This window comes from Chrysemys picta, chromosome 1 (genome assembly GCF_011386835.1).
Source record: "Chrysemys picta bellii isolate R12L10 chromosome 1, ASM1138683v2, whole genome shotgun sequence".
NCBI classification, from domain to species: Eukaryota; Metazoa; Chordata; order Testudines; family Emydidae; genus Chrysemys; species Chrysemys picta.
In genome coordinates, this window is record NC_088791.1 from 84,025,469 (window position 1) to 84,049,735 (window position 24,267).

The 24,267-nt window shown below is 45.2% G+C and overlaps 1 protein-coding gene across 8 annotated transcripts in view; it reads right to left on the bottom strand.

Annotated features, from left to right (window-relative positions):
* Positions 1–24,267, bottom strand: part of NTN4 (netrin 4) — a 148,303-nt gene that overhangs the window by 103,262 nt on the left and 20,774 nt on the right. For 6 of the 8 annotated variants that reach the window (XM_024099641.3, XM_005306505.5, XM_065560607.1 and 3 more), the window contains exons 1-2: positions 12,374–13,280; positions 6,655–7,184 (exon numbers count right to left, since the gene is read on the bottom strand). In XM_024099641.3, coding sequence (XP_023955409.2) covers positions 6,655–7,184; positions 12,374–12,497 — 654 coding nt within the window. In that variant the 5' untranslated portion in view covers positions 12,498–13,280. Of the gene's footprint in view, positions 1–6,654; positions 7,185–12,373; positions 13,281–24,267 lie in introns of those variants that run through there. The other 2 variants (XM_065560630.1, XM_065560618.1) reach the window with 2 other exon arrangements.

Genomic DNA, 24,267 nt, shown 5'->3' on the forward strand with positions numbered 1-24,267 from the left:
TGGGATGGGGCGGAGACAGAGCCTGTGCCCCATCACTTTCCACACTGGCCACATGCTGTACTTTCTTAAGGGGTGAAGCAGTGGCTGTGCTCATGGAACTTCAAGAGTCAATGCACGCACTTCTTTGAGTTGCACTGGACTGATTCTTCATTGCTTGCACTTTGTTTTGCCAGTGACCCGACTCTGGGGAGAAAAGGAATGGGAGACTGGTACCACGACAGAGCAGGGAGCAAACTGGAGAGGAAGAGCTGAGGCTGGAGAGGGAGAGGGAGAATCTATGGAGAATCTCCAAGGGTAGGGATCTTACTCTCTGCTGCCTTGCACCTTGGAGAGTCATTGGCACCTGTGCAAAGAGAATCAAAATGGGCGTGAAATGCTCCCAGCAGTGTGAGTGGAGAATTCTGATTTGGTGGTGTTTCATATACATTGTGCACAGGTGTAAATTTAAATCTAAATGTGATAAATATTTGGTTTTCAAAAAATATTTCTGTTATAGTTTTCCATCTTTTGTTTAAAATATTTGGTTTAAAAAAAATCCAAAAGATTTTATCACAAATTTCAGTTTTTCATTAAAAACAAACAAAAAAATGATCAAAAAATGAAAATTCTATGACAGTTTTCACTTTTGATTAAAAGCCATTTACCTTTGCTTCTCAATGAAAAAATGTTCACCAGCTTTATTTTACCTCCACTTTGCCCTCTCCTGCTCCCATCTCATCTCTCATTCTCCAGCTTGTTCCCTAGTGTCCCACCCTTGTCTCTCCAGAGTGGATGAAAATAAATTGACAAGATGCAAAGTAGTGGAGAATTAGATCCAGTGATTTTGCAATTGCCAGAATAGAAAGTGAGCAAGAGGAGGAGAGACACATAGGAAGAGAACAATCATGAGGCTTAGAATGAGATCAGCAGAGGATGCAATTGTGGAAATGAAATGAGCAAGCTGCAAAATCAGGGAGAGCAGGGACTGGTGGCAAGGCTGATAGGCTGTGTTAGTTGGGGTGTATTAGAGTACAGGGCTGGAAGTGTTTGTGTTCCACTCTGGAAGACAAGTAGACACATTCGAGGATCCCAAGACTTACCCAGAGAAGAGACTGGGAGAGGGGTTGGAACAAGAATGAAGCTTCATCCATTACCTAGCCTTCTTTTCTTAGCATAGCCCTGTTACTTTTTCAACATCCCTGTGCTCAGTTCCCAGTCACAGTGCCAGAAAGGGAAACACAAAGCTGCTCTACTAAAGAAAAAGATCAAAAGCAGCTCCCAGGGCCAATTCCATATCTCTTATTTCTCCATAAATGTTGAGCTTTGTGCCTTAAAAATGAACCTACGGACTTGGCATTTTGCCTCTTGTGGTGTCATAAATCTCTGAAAATCAGCATCAAGGTAAAGATGCAAATAAGGGACATTTTCTGACATAAGAATCAGGATAGGCCTGTTACTAGTCCAATTTTTATTCATAAAGCCTTGTCTTTAAAAAAAATCTGTATTTTGGCCCTAATTAATTCATTGAGTCGCTTTAAAAAGGAACATTCAATAAGTGTGCAAAGGTTTGAGTTGCTAAAGCCACTTCTGGCTTATACTCAGGACATTGGCTTGGAATAGGCTTTCACTTGTATAAAAAGTATAGTGTAAAAACACAATCCTTTATTTACATAGCATGGAAGTGCACAGAATCTTCAGTTAAACTGTAAGCTCCTCATGGCAGGACCCATCTGCTAATCCATTTGGGCCAGGCCCGATCCTGATTCTCCTCTCTATCTAGCCTCTCACTGACCCCTCCCCTGTACTGCTTACTTGGTTCTATTTTCTGAATCTAGGGCTGAAAAGTGTATTGATTATACCACTTTCAGGCAAGCTCTTCTTACACGGTATCTCAAATCACTGTTTCTTCTAGTTATTAAAGGCTAGATCCACAAAGAGATCTTAGGCTCAGTATTGGCATGACCAATTTTAGGCACCCTGCTGCCCATTGGAATCTTCAGCCCTAAATTAGGTGTGTAGGCTCCTTATACAATGCATGGGGACTGGAGAGTTAGGCACCTAAGAATGGGAGTCACAAAAGCCAGCTCATTGAGCAGGGAGCCACCTAAGTTACCCAGTAGGAAATGGCTAGGAAAGGGGTAGGGAGTGGGGGATGGAGGGGCTTAAGTTTCACCTGTCAAAGGGAGTTAGGATGGGAGTTACCTACCTGTGGACTCCACTTGAGATTCACAGCCAAGAACCCTCTCCTGGAGTTAGACACCTTTTAGAAGTTAGACAGCTTTTCTCATTGAAAATGAGATGATGGTACAGCCCCCTCTTATTCCATAGCCCACAGGTTAGAGCCCTGATCTCAGATGTGGGAGATCCCACATTCTAATCCTTACTCTGCCTGAAGTAGGGCAGCAACTTGAACACAGGTCTTGCACCACCTACAGAAGTGCCCTAACCACTTGTTTAGCCTGAGGTGGAGCACCTGAGGTGGCGCACCCAAGCTCTCCTGTAGAAGCTGTTCCATTTTAGTCATTGAGCCAGTGAGAGCATGCGAATGCCTATGGCCTAGTTGTTACACACAGTCATCTGGAAGACCCAAGTTCCAATCTCTGCTCTACACCAGGTCTCAGGATATGAGGTGCCACACTCAGAATCAAAGGCCACTTTTAACCGTTTGGCCCAAATAACTTGTCCAAGGTCACATCTGTCAGTGATAAAGTCACAAACAGAACCCAGGTACTTTGACTTCCATTCCCTTTCTTTTTACGTTTAGACCATACTGCTTTTATACAGGCACACACAGCCTGTGTTTTTGTACCTCGACTTTTATATATGATACTGAAACTTTTTCAAGTGGTGCTCCAAGAGGCTTGTGCGCAGTTGGCTGTCATGCTATACAGTAGTTGCTTTATATTAAAGAGACCTGTGAGCAGTTCAGAGTTTATATTGATGTTTTAAAGAATACTGGGCCAACTTAGCTGCAATTAAATAATACCCTTTCAAGCTAGATATTTTAAGATGGCTGCATATTGAAACTACTGTTTCAACTGAAACTGTTTCCATATGTCTGAAATTAGGTGCTACAATTAGTGGGAGTCAGCAGTGCATAATTCAAAACAGCACACAAAACTCTGGTATTGCTTTAGGTGAGATACACATTGCTATTGGCAGTTAGAAGTAATTGCTGGAATGTAGCACGCTGTAATAAATTAAATGTGATCTATGCTAAGCATGCATGCTTGCCATCTGGTTGCCAGAGAGTCGCTGTTATTACTTTGCACGTAAATACAAGTGATGTTTAAATGCAGGGAACTGAAGTGTGCCATATGCATAAACTCCCAAATGATTTAGGGCTCCAGTCCCTTGGACTCAACATTTGTTTTAAAATATGAAATAATAAGACAATTTGGAATTGGAGGTCTCCTTTCTTTGCAATTATCACAAACTACAATAAAATGAAGCCAACATATTAGACACTGCAACAATAAGGCCATTCTGTGAATGGATTGCTTTGTAGCATGCTACCTGGAATACACTGAATAACACTGAATTCCTCCCCTTACCTAAGGTATTTGCTGATTTCTACTTGTAGGCATCTCAATCCTTAGAGCCCTGCAAATTTGCGGATATCTACTTTATATCTGCAGATGTCTGACCATATTTGCAGATGGATGCGGATCCAAATTTTATGTTCAGAGCCCAGCAAACCTGCAGATATCTGCGGACCACGTTAGCAGATTGCGGATTGGATGCAGATACAAATTTTGTGTCCACACAGAGGGCTATCAATCCTTTAGCTGCTGCACATGCAGAAATTCCACTGACTCGAATGCAGACTGACTCGGCCTGTATTTGCACACCTCTAGGTGGACACACTTTACTGGGATGACTTCAGTGGGAACTGTGTACACAAATAGTAGCTTCAGAATCAACCTCGGATGAGCCAAATCCTGCCCTGGTTTACACTCTTTGCAAACCCAAGTCAGGGCTGAATTTCTTCTCTCTGAGCATCACCTGTAGAAAGGTTACCAAGGAATCGTGTGAATGAGGACACACAAATCACACTCCTCTGTGATCAAACTAGAGAGGGAGTGGTCACCAATCCTGGTGTAGCTATTGTCAAAGGGCTCAACATTACATGGTAAAGTGGCATTACATAACCTTATGGAGATGGCATACAACTGGTGGAGATGCTGAGAGCCTAAGACACTCCTCAGCCTGGCACCTCCTGCTACTTCTACTACAGATTCCCTTGTTTAGTGAGTCCCAACCCCAGCATGGAGGGGAAGTTCTTTCTCTGCTTTTACCAAAGGACGGGAAGCAGGAAGCAGTTTTCCCTTGTCGTCCCCTTATTTTAACCCTTTATTGGATTAATAAAGTAACTGCTAAGGACACCGGCCTCTTCAGTGAGCCTAGAGGCTTTCATTCCTTCAATGAAAAGAATGCACTTAAAAGTTTCTCTCTAGACCAGAACAGCTGCTGCCCTCCCATGACTTCTTACATAGAAGGGTGCATTTTAGTGAATAGACTTATGTATTCCTTTGGACAGGTACTCCTTACTCCTTTCTTAACCAAACCAGGGCCCAATCCTGGAGAAAGCTAACTGAATAACTCCAGTGATGGCTGATATGGTTTGACTCTTCACGTGTATTGTTAATTTTTAACAGTGACAATCCTTATGACCCTTTAGCAAGGCAATTGCTTTCAGACTGTGGGTTGGATCCTCAGTTGGGGTAGACAGGCATAATGGAACACTGATGTGTGCCAGCTGAGGTTCTAGCCCTTTAAATTAAAACACTGTCAAAGCCCTGCTATGGAGCTAACATATTCTTCTGTGAAGAAAACAAACAAAAACTGAAAAACTGTACAAAGCATCCTCCCTTTGGATGCAAAATTTGAGGGAAATTAAATCTCAACTTAATTTATTCATATCTGATCTTTTCATTTAAAGGTCAGGTTTTACACTGGGATATCTATATGTGATTTTCACTGAATTCAGTGAGAACCACGTATAGCTATCTCAGGGCAAAATTCTCACTGAATTCAGTGTGAATTCCATGAACATATCCAAGAGTGGAAATTTGGCCCTAAATGTCTATGAACTGAATCATTAAACTGCTGGGATGGGGGTGGAAAACTGTGCCCAAATAAATTTGTTAAGTCTCTAAGATGCCACAAGGACTCCTCGTTTTTGTGAGAATTCTGTATATCAACGGATGATTTACTAAGGCTTAGTCTACACCACAAAGTTTTGCCAGCATAGGTAAGTTGGCTAGAAGTGTGGGAGGAAAAATCATACCACCAGCTGACATAGCTATGTTGGTAAAAACCCCAGTGTAGATGCAACTATGCCAACATGAGTGCTTCTGTTGACATAACTAGTGTCATCAGGGAAGTGGTGTTACTATGCCAGCGGAAAAACTCCTTCTATTGTATACACTGTATATACACTAGAGGGCTCTGCTGGCATAGCTTTACCAACAAAGCCTTTGTAGTGTAGACAAGCCCTTATTTATTTGGAGATGTATATTGATCCCCAGCACGATGGCATGGGGAGCCTAACTTCAAAGAAAATAATCAACACAGTCTAACAGAATAAAACTGATCTTTCTTTTTGTTAATAACTCACCCCATTCTCTATTTTATTCCAAAGGAAAAATCAAAAGTTTGATTTAACAAACAAAACACATCTGAAAAGCACTGTAAACTGATCATCTACCTCTTGAAAGACCACTAGAGGGAGCAGATTTTACCAACAGTCCACCGAGGATACCTCACCACTAACGAAAGTGTAAACCCAGAGATAGCAACACAACAGATCTTAATTTCTGTATTAGGGTTTCATTAGAGGGAATCTCTCAGAAAACTAGTTGAATTATCAGTGTAAGCAAAAAAGCAAAACAATGCATTGTGTAGCAGATCTATATGTTCTTTATTTTCTGTTGTTTGTAATGTATAAAATAACCTCTTTTCAATATTGTCATTTTTCTTTTAGCAAATGTGATTTTTCCCTTCTATTTTTCTTTTGTTTACTCTTTTTTTCATATTAGCGTCCATGCACATAGCATGTACGAGGGAGTGGGGTTTCTTAATTAACTAGTATGTCCTTCTTCCACAGAATTACAGAAAAATTATTGGGTCAACGTAAGCAGTGGCTCTTTTTGGTTTATTTTACTTTAATTTGTTGGTGACAGTGGTAGTTATTTAACAGGGACATGGACACCATCAGTTGAAAAATAACCCCATTTCTGTCAAATTTTGACCTTTTGTTACAAGTAACATTTAAAATTACTAGAACTGAAAGAGAATGGAGAAAAATATTTTTCTGTTTTCTCCTTCTATCACATTTGTTTACTTTCTGAAATTAACAATATCTTTATGTGTGTGTGCCAGTTTCAACATTTTTCCAGTATAGTCAATTTTCACCTGTTGCTTGTGTGGGTCTTTCACAAAGCAACAGGGGAGAGAGAAACATTTTTAAAAGTAGGAAAATGTGATTGTATAACCACACAGATGTAGTACTTGCAACTACTTTTAACTCATTTCTTGAAATTAACTAGATTTCAAGTTGACAGTGGCACTTTAAGATGAGAAATATAAATTCTGGAGCAAAGGTTATAAGGAGACTGAATTCAGGGCCAACATTTACTTGACAGTATCCCTTTAACATGCCAGTGAACTTACCTCTCCCCCAGTGCAAGGAAAGGGACTTGAATATCTTGAAGTGCAAATTGCTCCTTTCTTTGTCACATCATCCTCTAGGCCAAAAGTTGCCGAACAGTTAGTGGAAAAATACTTGTAAGGCTTCCATGTTTTCCCAAAATCCTGGGACCGCTCCAGAACCATGGCTGCTGGCCTTGGTGACTTAAACACCATGATTATGTGAGTAAAGTAAAACTCAGCTTCCAAATCCAGCTGGATCCTCTCCTTGTGTACATCCTCAGCTGACTGCCACCATGTGCGAGGCAATCGGAAGGAAGAGTCGGCCATTGCAGAGGGCGGGTGAGCCAGATGGGTGTGAGCAGCATTGCATTTGTCACACTTGGGCCGCTTGCATGTCAGGTCCGCATTCTCACTATATGAACAGTAAAACTCGGTGGAGTTGCGTCCACATGTGGTATCTGTCCACAATCTTCGTCCATGGGCTAGGTTTCCCATTCGAGGGTTGCATGCTTTTTCGCAATGGGACCCAACTCCAACAACACTGCTCAGTCCTAGGTGAAGGAAAGTACGTGTTAATCTAAAGCAATTGATCTTTAACGGCATTGCTCTCAGACGACTGCATTCAGGTTACCATGTGAAACAGCTCCCTGTGTAACCTTCACACCAGTGTAGCTAAATCCTGCACTGGCCAACACAGAGATCAAGAAGAGAAGCCCAGAGTCAGGGGCTGAAGGGAACTGCTGCAGACTAGGGCAGCCCTCAGGACTGCACCTGTTTCAGTGGCCAGAGAACACCTGGAGCACAGGCCTGCCCCAGCCATACTTCCTCCTGGTCCCAAAATGCCCCCGGCTATTCCACTGAGGGGCATTTACAACAGCCCTACAGCCCCTTTGCCTCAGCCTAGCTCCCTCTCCCTCTGCAATGGATGCTACATTAAACCCATGGGCAGTAGATGCCGCCTAAGGCTTAATGTGGTAGATAAGGAACGCTCCAGGGTTCCCTGGAAACCACATGCAGGAAAAAGTCCTATTGGGTAGTTTCTAGGGAACCTTGAGGGTTTTTTAGCTACCACAATAAGCATTATGGAGCACTCCCTGGTACGGCAGCCACCTCAGTTGGGAAAGGGAATATTCCCTTCTCTTGCTGTCCTGTGTTAGGGGAAACCAAGCTGCTTCCTGAGCTATCCCAGAAAACCCTGAGGATTTGAAGTGGGGCAGTGACCCTGTCTGAATACCCACAAAGATATATTGGTATCTCAGGGTATGGCCATACAACCCCTCTCCTCAAGACCCCAGAAAGAGACCCATCCCATCACAGGACAGGGAGGAAGCCATGAAGAAAGCAGTAAGTAGCGTGGAGGTTGGGTGGTGCTAGGGCTTACTGGGCAGATGAGATAGCTGAGTTCTGGGTAGGAGACAGGGAGGTGAGTTGTGGAGGGATATTCAAGCAAGGTGCTTCAGTATTCCTACTGAGCCTGGAGGTTGTTTGCATAGTAGGAACACTGAAGCATCCCCTCCCCAGGTGCTGCAGAGGTCAGGATTTAGCCGGTACACTGGTTCATATTTTGGAAGTTTGTCACTAATGGTGTGTAAAGAAAAAATTCCACTGTTGAAATGGTGCTGGCAAGTTGCCCTGTAATTTAGTCTACGTGGTTTTTGTTCAGGTTTGTCTAGAAGTCTTGTTGATTTAAAACTCATGCAATTACAGTGTCTACACAGAAAATAAAATCACCACAGGGGTTCAGTATGAAATCTTTAGCAAAGTTACAGTCATGGTTTAGTAATTTTTATTATAAACTTTCCACCTATTAATGAAGCTGACAGTCAGTCAGGAACTAGATTGTATTTTATGACCCATAGCCATTTAACTTAAAAAAAAATAAACAAAACAGCTCTGATGACTTGAAAATGGGCATGCCAAAATATTTGAGGTGCATAATGTGTTCTTTATCACTGGGCCAAACATACACAATAAGCTTTATGCATTAACGATTATGGTTTCTTCTTGGTCTTTTTGCTAAGTTCAAGTGTCATTTTGGTTTACTATCCAATACATCCTCTATCTGGGGGCTATTACTGTTATTCAGCTTTGGTATATATTAGTTGCACTGGAGTTCTATCCTGCATTAGCAGAGGGGTAGATTTAATGATCTGATAAATTTTCCCTCACCCCCATTTCTAATACCAAGGATCTATGCAAGTTTTTTATACAGATTACTCAGAAAAGCTGTGGAACATTGTTTATAAAGCACTTACAAATGGGCAGATTGCATTGGCTAAAAATATCTTGGAAAGATTTTAATGACCAAAATACTCTGTGAAATAATGTATCCCCTACAGGGATAAGAAATTAAGTGCACTAAAAAGGACAGTTGCAGGCAAGAACTAAAATAAGACAGTCTCAGCTCACATTTACAAAATACACTTATGCCCATAACAGTGAATAAATACAACTGTAAAATTTACAGAACAACACTTATCCCTTATAGAGATCCTTTTCAAAGCACTGACCAAACATAAACTAATGGACACAGCTCTCCTGAGAGATAGGGAAGTAAGTATTTTACCATGTGCGTTATCAATTAGGCTTACCATGGGCTGACTTAATTTATGTGTTGGCTGCTTTTTTGGATTCTTTAGCTACATTATTGTAGTGAAGTTACCTGTTAAATAAACAGGTGAACGTTTACGGTAGCACCCTCCACCATTACATTTCAAATTACTACCTCTAATAGCAAGCACTCTTGTGAAGAAATAAATATGTCAGTTCTCAGTCAGGACTCCAATACGATTTTTAATGAGTATCCATATTGATCAAGTGCTATCTTTGTGCTCAATATTGTATAGTATATAGAGGAAAACGTGGACTAAAATCATTGCCCTGCTAAAGTCAATGGGAATTCCAATGGAGCCAGGATTTCACCTATAAGTTCTGCCCCAAGGATCTTACAGTAACTATTCAGATGCAAAAGCATTATACTTAAATTGACAAATGGATTAAAGTAAATAAAACACTTTCTGTAGTCCTTTTAGGCCTGTCTCTTCGGGGCTCTGTCCTGCAGAGCTTGTCCATGACGTGCTGAGCACACAACTCCCATTAAAGTCCATGGCAGGTGAGGATACTCAGAAGTGGTTAGCACCTGCTAGCATCAAAGCCTTATTTCTATACTCCCAGGGGCTTTGAATCAGGCCCATAGTTTTCATTCCTCATTTGGGAGTGGATCCTGCTCCCACTGGAGTCAATGGGGACAGGTTCAGGCTGTTGGAATTCACAAGCCATTGCCTCTTATATTGGGGGAAAAAACAAAACCTTTGAATAATAGGAGCGGGTTTTTTTTCAAATGAAAAAAATTAGAATGATGGATGCAGAGTGCTGCAATTTGTGAGATGTGACAGTTTTCTGGCTTACTGCTGTTTACCACAAGAATACAGCAAAATTGACAGACTGGAGCATAAAGATTTTCACACTGTCAGCCACAAACTCACGTCAGCTCTTCCATTACCAGAAAGAGGTGCGTCTCCATACCCCTTAATGGTTATGCTTAACCATATGCTATTTCATACTCTATATACTGTGCATACCACTGAACAGCAATCTTTAGTAATGGACAAGAGCACACAAGGTACACCATGACTCACCTGTAAAATATCCAGGCCTAACATATGCTTCCTGTTTAAGCATTTTTTCAGTTGACACACATGCCTAGTAACATTTCACTTACGCCCTTGCAATTGATTATATGATTTTTCTATAACAAGCTGATAATGAGATTTGTTCAAAAAGAAAATCAGCCCATGGCTTGAAAACGCTCCAAGAAAACATATAAACAGTTTATATAACACAATATTAAAGCCTAATTGTGAAGTGTTTTGAGATCCTTGTTAAGTACAAAGTGTTTATTATATTAAATACATTTGGCAAGGGTAGGAAAGGGGTTTAAAGCTTTGGTTTATCTGTGTGCTAGTTTTGCCATCAGTACTGTAAAGATAATTATAAGCATGACTAAAAACTTTATTTACTACATTGTGAATTCTGCTTTTCTCACTCCCCTCCAATACTGAAGTAATGGTTCCCACACCACAAGGATAACTGACACCAAGATTGTTAGAGCTACATTATCTTGTAGATCTTAGCTGGTAAGACTCAGAATAAGCAGTAAGGAACAATCTCAGTGATACACTGTTGTACTATATGCTAACCAGATACCAAGGAGCTTCTAAATAAATAAGTCAGCCAAAGGGAGTGAATGAAAGCTATCTTATCTTTACTTCATGTAAAGGTGCTATGAGCAACATGAGCGTAGGCACTGTGGGGTGTCAGTGCTAAGGGTCAGTAAAGTCCAGGCATGTTTATCTTATTTGAGATCTTTAGATTGCTTTGCTTGTGCATAAACTTGAAGTAGCAGTTACTTCAGAAAGAATGCACGTGTCTGACTTTTCCCTCAGAGTCAGATGTGATAAAGGGATAGCTCATAGAAATTACAGCTGGAAAACACTTATCAGGACACCCACTCCATCGCCTACCAGGGCAGCTACAGTGCACTGTTTGGTGCTTTGCCCAGTCTAATTCTGGCTGTCTCACATGGTGAGCTTCCTAAACTTTCAGTGTCAAGAAGCTTTTCTTCGTGTTTTGTTTAAATATTCCTTTTTTCACTTTCAGTCTCATTACCTCCTAGTTATATCCCTCTCCAAACTATTCCAGACAGTCACCATGTCCCCTCTAAGATGTTGCTTAGCCAGTCTGTACCTACAGTATTTAGCCGTTGAAAACTCCCCTTACTGCTGAGGCTGAGGAGATGGACACAAGACTGCTGGTGTGCATCTGCAGTGTTGGATCGGTAGCAGTGTGACAAGCTGCCCCATATGGAATTTAATTTGCATTCCTGAAAATAAATTCTGGGAAAACGAGAACTGACTTGGGAAATACGCCCATAGTATGTCCAGGAATTAGTGGGAAAGGAAAGTGAAAAAGAGAGAGAAAGGTGACTTGAACATAGAACATTTTACTGTTTGAGGACCCCTTTCTGAGGAATCAATAAAAACCCAAACAAAAGAACCTGAGGTGTGAATGCACACTTCTCAGAAACACTGACTGTTCCTGACCATAGAAAAGGCACTTTTTCCCTTTAGAGGCCATTCCAGCTATAGCTAAAATAATCCAAGCTCGGTTATTCTCTTTCCTGCTAAGGAAGCTCCTGTTCCCTGTATCCATATGCAGAAAAAGGGCTGAGGTTAAAAAAGCAACTTAATGGCATTCACCAGTATGCTACAGTCATCTTTCCTTCTTGGACGAACTGCGTCTTCCTGATGTCTTCCCTGGCTCTCCCATTCCACTTGACTTTTCACACTCTCTTATGAACTTGTTAAAGAGCCGATCACATTTTTAAAAAGCGAATGTTACATCTTTTCCTTGAGAGGCGGCTAAGGAACACTGAGATCCGAAACCTGTACAGGAAAAGTCTAAGGGTGTCTGTTCATATACACGGTGGTGTACATTGCAAGTAAAACTCTTCTTTGTTCGTTCTGAAAATGATAATCGGGCTAGAAAGATAAACTTTGATCGTTAAGAGTAAATACTGCCCTTAACCAGCGGCTTACATATACTGCTGTAGAAGGAGGAAGATAGGGAATATGAAGCGATTTCATAGTCTGAAACTGTGTTCCCCAGCAGCTTTATTCCTTTCTAGAGGTTAAGGATGGGGGAGAAGGTTTAGAAGGAATGAAAATACATCAAGACCCACCTGCAGCTACAGCAGAGCAGCCCAGAAGTGCAATGAGCCAGACCCAGCTCTCCATGGCCAAACTCCTGGTCAAAGTGCATGAATCAAGGAGGAGGACCAGGAGCCTGGAATCTCTTCTGCACATGAAGAAGGTTCTCCAGAGCAAATCCTTCCCGGCAGGTCATTCATTCGCCACTCACTGGCGTGCTAAGGGCAGGAGGGAGGCTCCAGCCCCCGAGTCTCCCCCGGGGAGTGACATCGCGGGACAGCTGCTGGCTCCTCCAGCCCCCGGGGAGCCGCGTGCCTCGCTGAGAACATTTCACTTCCCCGCGGGGACCCGCCGGGCTCCTGCTGCTCCCGTGCAGTGCATGGCAAGCCGAACTCTCCCGACCTTTCACTTCCCGGCCGCCGCCGCCTCCTGCGGCTGCTTCCTCCCAAGGGGCACTTGCAGGAGGTGCATTTTATTGCATCGGTCCCGATCTCTGTGTCTGTGGCGCCCGGGCCCCCTCCCGCGCTGGCTATCCCCTCCGTTGACAGCCCCTGGCTCCGCAGGCTGTAGCCTCGCCGTACTGCAGCGGGAGCACGGAGCCAGCCAGCGCGAAGAGACTGGCTGCCGCTCCAGGGGGCTGGGGGTTGACACCGCCCCCAGCCACATCTCCTCCAGCGCAGCTACCGGCGCCCGCTACCACCCCGCCTCCCTGTGTCCCCAGGAGCAGCCTCCCTCAGGCCGGGGGCGAGCGCCTAGCTCCGACTGCCCGCTGCTGGCGGGAGCGTTCCGGGGGGCACGGGCTCGCCCGCCTCAGACCCGAGCGTGCTCAGAGCCTCCTCAGTCAGATGGACAGGACAGCAACTGGGGGGGGGGGGGGGGGGGCCCTCGGCCAGCCCCAGCCTCCCCTGGCCTGCTCCGACCAGCGCTTCTTCCAGCCACTCCGCCCCGCCCAGCTAGTCCCCTGCTCCCTGCCCAGCTAGTCCCTGTTCTCCCCACTCCAGCCCAGCTAGCCCCCTGCTCCCCTCCCCCCTCCAGCCCAGCTAGCCCCCTGCTCCCCTCCCCCCTCCAGCCCAGCTAGCCCCCTACTCCCTGCCCAGCTAGTCCTGTTCTCCCCCCTCCAGCCCAGCTAGTCCCCTGCTCCCCTCCCCCCTCCAGCCCAGCTAGCCCCCTGCTCCCTGCCCAGCTAGTCCCTGTTCTCCCCACTCCAGCCCAGCTAGTCCCCTGCTCCCCTCCCCCCTCCAACCCAGCTAGCCCCCTGCTCCCTGCCCAGCTAGTCCTGTTCTCCCCCCTCCAGCCCAGCTAGTCCCCTGCTCCCCTCCCCCCTCCAACCCAGCTAGCCCCCTGCTCCCCTCCCCCCTCCAGCCCAGCTAGCCCCCTGCTCCCTGCCCAGCTAGTCCTGTTCTCCCCCCTCCAGCCCAGCTAGTCCCCTGCTCCCCTCCCCCCTCCAGCCCAGCTAGCCCCCTGCTCCCTGCCCAGCTAGTCCTGTTCTCCCCACTCCAGCCCAGCTAGCCCCCTGCTCCCCGCCCAGCTAGTCCCTGTTCTCCCCCCTCCAGCCCAGCTAGTCCCCTGCTCCCTGCCCAGCTAGTCCCTGTTCTCCCCACTCCAGCCCAGCTAGCCCCCTGCTCCCCTCCCCCCTCCAGCCCAGCTAGCCCCCTGCTCCCTGCCCAGCTAGTCCTGTTCTCCCCCTCAGCCCAGCTAGTCCCCTGCTCCCCTCCCCCCTCCAGCCCAGCTAGCTCCCTGCTCCCTGCCCAGCTAGTCCCTGTTCTCCCCACTCCAGCCCAGCTAGCCCCCTGCTCCCCTCCCCCCTCCAGCCCAGCTAGCCCCCTGCTCCCTGCCCAGATAGTCCTGTTCTGCCCCCTTCAGCCCAGCTAGTCCCCTGCTCCCTGCCCAGCTAGTCCTGTTCTGCCCCCTCCAGCCCAGCTAGTCCCCTGCTCCCTGCCCAGCTAGTCCTGTTCTTCCCTCCAACTCAGCTAGCCCTTCTCCCCTCCAGCCCAGCTAGCCCCCTGATCCCTGCCCAGCTAGTCCTGTTCTCCCTGTTCCAGCCCAGCTAGCCCTTCTCCCCTTTCCCCTCCAGCCCAGCTAGCCCCCTGCTTCCGGCCCAGCCCAGCTAGCTCTCCTGCCCTTCCAGCCATCCCCTCTGCCACCCATTATCCTTCTTCCCTCTCAGCCAATAGCTCTCCCAACCATCTGTCTCCAGCTCAGTTCCTTCCCACCCCCCTTCCTTCCTTCCGTCATTGCTACCTCCAGCCATTTTGCCCCAGCAATTTCCCTCTCCTATCCAGATCAGCCACCCCATTGCCACAGCCACCCCCTTCCCAATCAACCCCTCCTGCTTCCCAGCCCTTATCCCTTGCCCCCCCCCCTCAGCCCCAGCCCCACAGCTCAGCCATTCTTTAGTCCTACATCCCTTGTGTCAAATGGCCCATGAAGCAGAGACAACTCACTTCCAGGCTCCCACCTGAACACCGCTGGGGCCTATTTGACATAAGGAGGGAGGAGGGCTGGATTGGAGACTGTGCTGCCCTGAAAGCCATTTGCTTGCTTGTGCTTTAAACACACCAGTGGTTCCCAAACTTCAACAACCTGTGAACCCCTTTCACTAAAATGTCAAGTCTCGTGAACCCCCTCCTAAAAATGAATATTTCCAGGGATTTTCTCCTTTATCTGAGTATAAATTATAAAAGCAGTGATCTGGGAAATATAAAATTTGTTTTTATGACATGCTTATTACACACTATTTATTATTTATTATTATTTATCATTACAGTATTTTTATTACATTATGAAAATGGCGACACTCTTCCAAGATCTCACTTTTGTAGCTTGTATCACTTTGAATAAGCCTGTTATAAGACAAGGCTCCTATGTTTCATCAAGGAGTATCAGATCTGAAACATCATGAAGGTATTTAAGAAGCCAAGTCAAAGAGTTCCTCCTACACAAGCATTCAGGTCTTGAGCAGTCCAGGCAAACAATTCACATTACAACAAAGCTTAAACTTGTTCTTCATAATAATTAAAAAAAACCAAACAATAATAGCTGCCTATTTAATTTTAAAAACAGCAAAAAATATCCACCTCCCTTTCCATTTCTTATACCGAGTCTTGAAGTTTAAATCTCCTCAGTGTGATAGATAGGCTTGCTTTGATCTGCTTAGCTCGTGGAAGTCCAGTGGCTCCAGGCTGCTGGCCCCGTGCTGCCCGGGGGGTCCCTAGGGACAGCTCTGTCCGCCATTAGGGAATTTTTTTCCGAGAACCCCCTTTAACATTTCACAAACCCCAGTTTGGAAACCACTGAAACACACACACATTCATGACAATCCCTACACCAGAGTGACAATATAAAACAGTGCTCATCATAATACACCTGTACGTGATTCTCTTCATCCCACCCCCACATTTCACCTCCCCTTCTGCTAAGTGTGAGCTAGAAATCATTAGGACCCTCTGTCTCCTCAGCAGCCACCAGTTGGATGAGACACAGAAGTCTGGATCCAGTCCTCTCAGAGAGGTGACAGTCAGTCTGCAGCACAGCACTGCAACTATCAAGTGGTAAGCACACAAGAGATTAGCCTGGTGGGTATGGGACAGTGAGTTCCTGTCTAGACACACACATGCATACTGTACAAGTCTAGCTGAGGGTTAAAGAAAATGACATCAGTGGTGGAAATGAGAAGCCTACTCTTGTGTTATGTAAATCTGCACTGAAAATTAGATATTCAAAAGCTATCAGCCTAGTTTGTATTACCGAAATAGAGATAATTGAATACTTGGGGGAAAATGGTACAGTTCTACAACCATAATGGATTATAACAGGACTAGATACCTCTCAGAGGGCATTTTGATAGCCCATACACATGAGAGGATTATAAAATCTATGATCAATGGAGCGATATTTATAAAGCATTTTTTAATCTGCAGGGGGGAGGTGAAAGGTGATCTAAATATGAGAGCAGTTGTTTTAAAATAAAGTTATCCAAGTTCAAAGTGCAAAGAATAAAGGCTGAAAAAATTCATAACAGTTGCAACATGCTCACCTTCCAGGTTAGATTCAGATAAGTAAAAAAAGTGATTGTTCAGAAGCTTTCCACGCTGGTTCTTTTAACCCTCCTGTGCTGAGAATGAACATCAGAAATTGCAACTTAAAAAGGTAATTATTTAAGAAAAATACATATTTTGTGAAAAGCCACGGCTGGTGGGCTACAAGAATATTCCCCCATCCTCCACCATAAATGATGGGCCCAGAAAGCATCTCTATAGTCTGCAGCTTTCAACATAGTACACCACAACTATCCTCTTCCACTACACCACCCCAAATGTCCAGGCAAATGATATCCTACTTGTGTATTTCCTCTTCAAAGATCTATTCCATTCTACTAATGTTGAAAAACTAGAAAGGGTTCAGAAAAGAGCTACAAGAGTGATTCAAGGTCTGGAAAACATGCCTTACAGTGAGAGATTTAAGAACTCAATCTACTTAGTTTATCCAAGAGAAGGTTAAGAAATAGCTTGTTCATGAATGAGCTATAAGTAGCTACATGGTGAAGAGATTTCTGATAGTAGATGGCTCTTTAGCAGAAAAAGGCATAACAAGATTAAATGGTTGGAAGCTGAAGATAAAAATTTGCATCTAAATTTGTCTAACAGTGAGGGTGATTAACCATTGGAACCACTTTCCTAAGCACATGGTGGATTTTCCGTCACTTTAAGTCTTTAAATCAAGACTGGAGACCTCTCCACATGTTATGCTCTAGTTTAAACAGAAGTTGTACACTTGATTCAGGAATTACCAGGTGAGGCTCTATGACCTGTGGCATACAGGAGGTCAGACTACATGATCATAATAGTTCCTTCTGGTCTTAGAATCTATGAATTATATCATGGCAGATTAGTTCTAGGAAGGAAGGAAAAACCTTTGAAATTTACATGGTTCTACTGCATAATCTGTCAGAGTAACCAGAAACCAATGAAACAAGAAACATTTCCAGGGTTTCAATTACAGTTTCTCTCTTAATTTGATCACTGGCTAATTTGATCCTCCTTTTAAATTGATCTAAATGTCAGGAATAAAAAAAAAATCACCTCTATATTTAAAAGTATAACCTCCACCCTTTTTTGGGTGCTAATGAGTAATGCAACTACTCGCTATGGAAAGTTGCTATTTGGGGGCCTGATCCTGCATGACTGAAGTTAATGAGAGTGTTGTCATTAATGTACATGGCAGGCCTTTAATGCATAACGAAGCCAGAATCCTAAATAAGAAGTGTTTTCCCTGTGTTTTTTCTTCTCTGTGACATTAAGAGGACCACATCTAATGATTTTGTCATTGATTCACACATGGCAATGGACATTATTGGTGGTATCATATGCTAGACAAACTGTGATATGCACCCTGCTGGCCATGTTGGTAACAGGAGTGACTGCTTATTTCAGTTGAAGTGACAGAGACAGACTTGAAATAAAAAAGAGGAAGACTTTTTAATTATACAGAATCAAGAATAGTGGTTTGTTTGTTTTTTTAACCTAAGGTTGTATTTTCAATACTCATTTCTTTACCTGTGTAGTTGCTCCACATTGATTTTAAAAGATACCATTCCCTGTATAGGACTGAGACACTCAGTCCTGTACAGGGAGCGGCATCTTTTGAAATCAATGTCCTGCAAAAGTCATATAAAGAGGAAATATCAGAGGGATACGTAGTCAGTGTTGGGTCTAGACTCAATTAATTCCAAGAGTGCTAGGCGGCAGCAGAGGACATCTAGAAGGGAAAAGGCCAGCCCAAGAGCAGCCTCTCCTGGAATCTCTCTGTAATAATATATTTACTTGAAGTGTATTATTAAACACTTGATGTCTCTATGTACTGTTTAGATTTCCAGACAGGTTCCTGATAAACAAAGGAGACAAAACTGGATTTCAAGTTGTGTGGATGTCTGTTTGTTTGAGTCTGTAAGCAGTTGTTGTGTTTAATAAATGCCTCCTGTTTATGACAGACTGATTCCATATATTACGACACCCCACCCACTTCAACATAAGTGGATCATAGAGATCAAGCTTAAATAGTCCCCAAACTTGGGAAAAGCAGCAAAGAACTAACGTGGATGGTTTGGACCACAAGCACTCTCTATTTTTAAAATACTTAAGGAATCAACTTCAATAAGTTACTACCCCTGAAATGATTTAAAAAATCTACCACTAGAAGCTGCCAAATTAAAAAAAAATAAACTGAAAAATATGTGGAAAGTCACAGTGACATATTTGACTGAGGATGAGGGTACAGGGGTTCCGGAACAATTTGTATAGTTGGGGTGCAGTGAACCATTGAACCAAATTGTAAACCCTGTATATGATGGAAACCACTTCAAGATGGGGGGGCTTCAGCAGCCATTCCCAGCACCCCTAGTTCCAGCACCTACGCCTGGATATAATTTAAGGATTGGAATTTTCATCAGCCAGTCAGATTTCATTTAAATTATTGTTAATAGGTTTGCACAAATGTAATTGGATGGCACTTAGTAAACAATTCTATTGACGATGCATAAGAAGGATTTCTATTTTTATTTTGCAACAGAGGGTCCTGTGGCACCTTTAAATCTAACAGAAGTATTGGAGCATAAGCTTTCGTGGGTGAATGCCCACTTCATCAGACGCAAGTAATGGAAATTTCCAGAGGCAGGTATAAATCAGTATGGAGATAAGGAGGTTAGTTCAACCAGGGAGGGTGAGGTGCTCTGCTAGCAGTTGAAGTGTGAACACCAAGGGAGGAGAAACTGCTTCTGTAGTTGGATAGCCATTCACAGTCTTTGTTTAATCCTGATCTGATAGTGTCAAATTTGCAAATGAACTGGAGCTCAGCAGTTTCTCTTTGAAGTATGGTCCTGAAGTTTTTTTGCTGTAAGATGGCTACCTTAACATCTGATATTGTGTGGCCAGGGAGGTTGAAGTGTTCTCCTACAGGTTTTTGTATATTGCCATTCCTGATATCTGACTTGTGTCCATTTATCCTCTTGCATAGTGATTGTCCAGTTTGGCCAATGTACATAGCAGAGGGGCATTGCTGGCACATGATGGCATATATAACATTAGTGGACGTGCAGGTGAATGAGCTGGTGATGTTGTAGCTGATCTGGTTAGGTCCTGTGATGGTGTTGCTGGTGTAGATATGTGGGCAGAGCTGGCATCGAGGTTTGTTGCATGGGTTGGTTCCTGAGTTAGAGTTGTTATGGTGCGGTGCGTGGTTGCTGGTGAGAATATGCTTAAGGTTGGTGGGTTTTCTGTGGGCGAGGACTGGCCTGCCTCCCAAGGTCTGTGAAAGTGAGGGATCATTGTCCAGGATGGGTTGTCGATCACTGATGATGCGTTGGAGAGGTTTAAGCTGAGGACTGTAGGTGATGGCCAGTGGAGTTCTGTTGGTTTCTTTTTTGGGCCTGTCTTGTAGCAGGAGGCTTCTGGGTACACATCTGGCTCTGTTGATTTGTTTCTTTATTTCCTTGTGTGGGTATCGTAGTTTTGAGAATGCTGGTGAAGATCTTGTAGGTGTTGGTCTCTGTCCGAGGGGTTGGAGCAGATGCGGTTGTACCTCAGCGCTTGGCTGTAGACAATGGATCGTGTGGTGTGTCCGGGGTGGAAGCTGGAGGCATGAAGGTAGGCATAGCGGTCGGTGGGTTTTCGGTATAGGGTGGTGTTAATGTGGCCATCGCTTATTTGTACTGTGGTGTCTAGGAAGTGGACCTCCCATGTAGATTGGTCCAGGCTGAGGTTGATGGTGGGGTGGAAACTGTTGAAATCATGGTGGAATTCTTCTAGGGTCTCCTTCCCATGGGTCCAGATGATGAAGATGTCATCAATGCAGCGTAGGTAGAGAAAGGGCATGAATGGACGAGAGCTGAGGAAGCGTTGTTCCAGGTCAGCCATAAAAATGTTGGCATATTGTGGGGCCATGCGGGTGCCCATAGCGGTGCCACTGGTCTGGAGGTATATATTGTCACCAAATTTGAAATAATTGTGCGTGAGGATAAAGTCACAGAGCTCAGCAATAAGTTGTGCTGTGTCATCATCAGGGATACTGTTCCTGACAGCTTGTATTCCATCTGTGTGTGGGATGTTTGTGTAGAGAGCCTCTACATCCATGGTGGCTAGTATGGTGTTTTCTGGGAGGTCACCAATGCATTGTAGTTTTCTCAGGAAATCAGTGGTGTCACGGAGATAGCTGAGAGTGCTGGTGGTGTAGGGTCTGAGTAGGGAGTCCACATATCCAGAAAAGCAACAGAGGGTCCTGTGGCACCTTTGAGACTAACAGAAGTACTGGGAGCATAAGCTTTCATGGGTAAGAACCTCACTTCTTCACTTGCATCTGAAGAAGTGAGGTTCTTACCCATGAAAGCTTATGCTCCCAGTACTTCTGTTAGTCTCAAAGGTGCCACAGGACCCTCTGTTGCTTTTTACAGATTCAGACTAACACGGCTACCCCTCTGATACTTGACACATATCCAGACAGTCCTTCAGTGAGAGTGCCAATGCCCGAGATGATGGGGCGTCCAGGATTTCCAGGTTTGTGGATCTTGGGTAGTAGATAGAATTACCCCAGTCGGGGCTCTAAGGCTATGTTGACTTGTTCCTGTGTTAGTGTAGGGAGTGTCCTGAGTAGATGGTGCAGTCAGGGCCGGCTCTAGGATTTTTGCTGCCCCAAGCAAAAACTATTTTGGCCGCCCCCCCTCCGTTTTTTTTTCTTACCCCACCCCCCCAGCCCCGCCTCAACTCCGCCCCTTCCCCAAATCCCCAGCCCTGCCTCCTCCCCCCAGGCTCTCAAGCCTAGGAGGGAGGGAGGGAGAGGGAGAAGCTGCGCGTGCGCCGCGGCCACTCGGGGTCTCCCCCTCCCTCCCAGGCTCTCAAACCTGGGAGGGAGGGGGAGATCCCGAGCGGCTGCGGCGCGCAAAACAGCTGATTCGCACGCCGCTGCTCCCCCTCCCTCCCAGGCTCTCAAACCCGGGAGGGAGGGGGAGATCCCGAGCGTCTGTGGCACGCGAATCAGCTGTTTCGCACGCCGCGGCCGCTCAGGATCTCCCCCTCCCTCCCGGGTTTGAGAGCCTGGGAGGGAGGGTAAGCAGCGGTGCGCGAGCAGCAGCAGCGGAGGTGAGTTAGGGCGGCTGGGGCACATTTTTAGGGGCGGCATGGCCCGCGCCAGAATGCTGCCCCTAAAAATGTGCCGCCCCAAGCACCAGCTTGTTTTGCTGGTGCCTAGAGCTGGCCCTGGGTGCAGTTTCTTAGTGTATTCCTCAGTGGGATCTGAGGAAAGTGGCCTGTAGAATTTGGTATTGGAGAGTTGTCTGGCAGCCTCCTTCTGGTAGTCAGACCTGTTCATGATGACAACAGCACCTCCTTTATCAGCCTCTTTGATGATAATGTCAGGGTGGTTTCTGAGGCTGTGGATGGCATTGCATTCTGCACGACTATTTTTATTTTGTAATATTGCAGTATTCCTCAAATGTGCTAGACACTGTACATGCTCATAGGAAGACTTAGCCCCAGTTCCCAGTCTTTCAATTTAATAGAATCCAGCTCACTGTCTCTCAGTTGTGTTGGTCTGCAGGGTCAGCAAAAGTAAAATAAACCAAAACCAAACCAAAAAGAATAAAGTCTTATTTTGGCCAGCAAATAAGACTGAGTAAGCACAGAGAATTTATTTGGTCAGTTAGGATGGTACCATTTTCCATAGTCACTTTCTGGATTACTACCACTCTTCAAGTATCAGAGGGGTAGCCGTGTTAGTCTGAATCTGTAAAAAGCAACAGAGGGTCCTGTGGCACCTTTAGACTAACAGAAGTATTGGGAGCATAAGCTTTCGTGGGTAAGAACCTCACTTCTTCAGATGCAAGTAATGGAAATCTCCAGAGGCAGGTATAAATCAGTATGGAGATAACGAGGTTAGTTCAATCAGGGAGGGTGAGGTGCTCTGCTAGCACAGACTGTGAATGGCTATCCAACTACAGAAGCAGTTTCTCCTCCCTTGGTGTTCACACCTCAACTGCTCGCAGAGCACCTCACCCTCCCTGATTGAACTAATCTCGTTATCTCCATACTGATTTATACCTGCCTCTGGAGATTTCCATTACTTGCATCTGAAGAAGTGAGGTTCTTACCCACGAAAGCTTATGCTCCCAATACTTCTGTTAGTCTAAAGGTGCCACAGGACCCTCTGTTGCTTTTTACCACTCTTCAAGGTTGCTCCATTAAATGCTCAAAAGTCAAGAAATAGGTTTAATTTAGGCATGGAGCAGCGTGCACCATCCTGGCACCAGGGAATACAGCAGCACAGAGGTCAGAAGAGCACCATATGCGAGTTACAGTTCTGAAGGGTGGAGCTCTGTGTGGCTCAAAAGCTAGTCTCTCTCACCAACAGAAGTTGTTCCAATAAAAGATATTACCTCACCCACCTTGTCTCTCTAATACCCTGGAACCAACAGGGTTACAACTACACTGCATAGTTTTGAAGGGTAGCAGCCAGCAAGTAGATTATAGAAAGAGAGAGAAGTGGGCACGAGAGCAGGAGGGGGCACGAAAGAAGAGCAAACTAACTGCAGCATAATCTACCATGACAGCACCAGGAGGAGGGGTGCATTGTAGTACTGGTATTGTCACTGTTGGAACACCATTGTACAGCACTGCACAAAAACAGTGGAGGGAATAAGAGGAAAGATTGCATAACATACTGGAAAGTGGACCCCATAGAAGCCACCAAAACAGGGAATGAGTGGCTAATGCAATGCCTTTACCTTAATAATTGCATAAGCCTGCCAAGTGCCATTGGCAGGTGTGCCCTCTGTATCCACAAGCCAAATATTTGTGTTGTCCCCTTCTCTTTTGCACAGCATTCTACAGCAACCACACCACCTGATACAGGCCATTTGCCCTCCCTGGCTCAAGGGTGAAAGTAACTTAAAGGACTTACCAGTATGCCGGAGTCCTGAGCAGGCGGCGTGGCCTCAACCGGAAGGGGCGGGACCTTTAAATACCCAGGCCCTTTAAATCAAGATTTAAAGGCCCAGAGGCTCTGGTTGCATCTGGGAGACCCGGGACCTTTAAATCACTCCCGGAGCTCCCAACTGCAGAGGTGGCTGGGAGCCCTGGGGCTCAGGGGTGATTTAAAGGGCCAGGGACTCTGGCCACTGCTACCGCAGCAGAGCCCCATGACCTTTAAATCACCGCCGGAGCTCTGCCGTCGCTACCCCGGGACTGTGAACTTGGGGGCATTCTGATGTTTTTGTATAGGCAAATGGCATAGCCAATGACCGCCTAGGCGAATGGTTGCTCATGGAAGATACTAGAAGGCTAACTTTTAATGCCTTGGCGGCTAAGGGTGAGATAAGCAGTCAGCTGCTCCTTCTCCTTCTCCTTCCAGCACCCAGAGTCATATGAAACTCCATGGCCTAACCAGCAAAAATTGCCAGCTCTGCACTGTTTCCACTGTGGCAGTACAGATCAATTTCCCTACTTGCCCAGCTAGAACTGTTAAGTGCCAGGCTGTGGAAAGGAAGGACACTTTAAAGAAGTATGCTGCAGTACACTGGTTCACAATGAGAGGAGGCCTGAAGTGCACACTGTGAATGTGGAGCTGCATGAGACCACCTTTACCAGGGCCCTTGATGTAGCCTTTAATACAATCTTCTCCTGTGGCAAGGCACTGGAGCTGGTATCCTGTATTGTAGAAATTAATAGTACACCACTGAACTGCATGGTGGCTACAAGTACTGAAGTTAACCTTCTCCCCTCTGGGTATTTGCCTGACTACAGTGGTTATAAAAGCTTGGAATTTGTGTGCTTTGCAGATAGTGGGTGAAGCTTTATGCTCTGTGCTCTACAAAAGGTATAGCCTTGACTGCAAAGTTTTACATTGTTAAAAGGTGCGGCTGCACATGCAGTTCCATTATTGT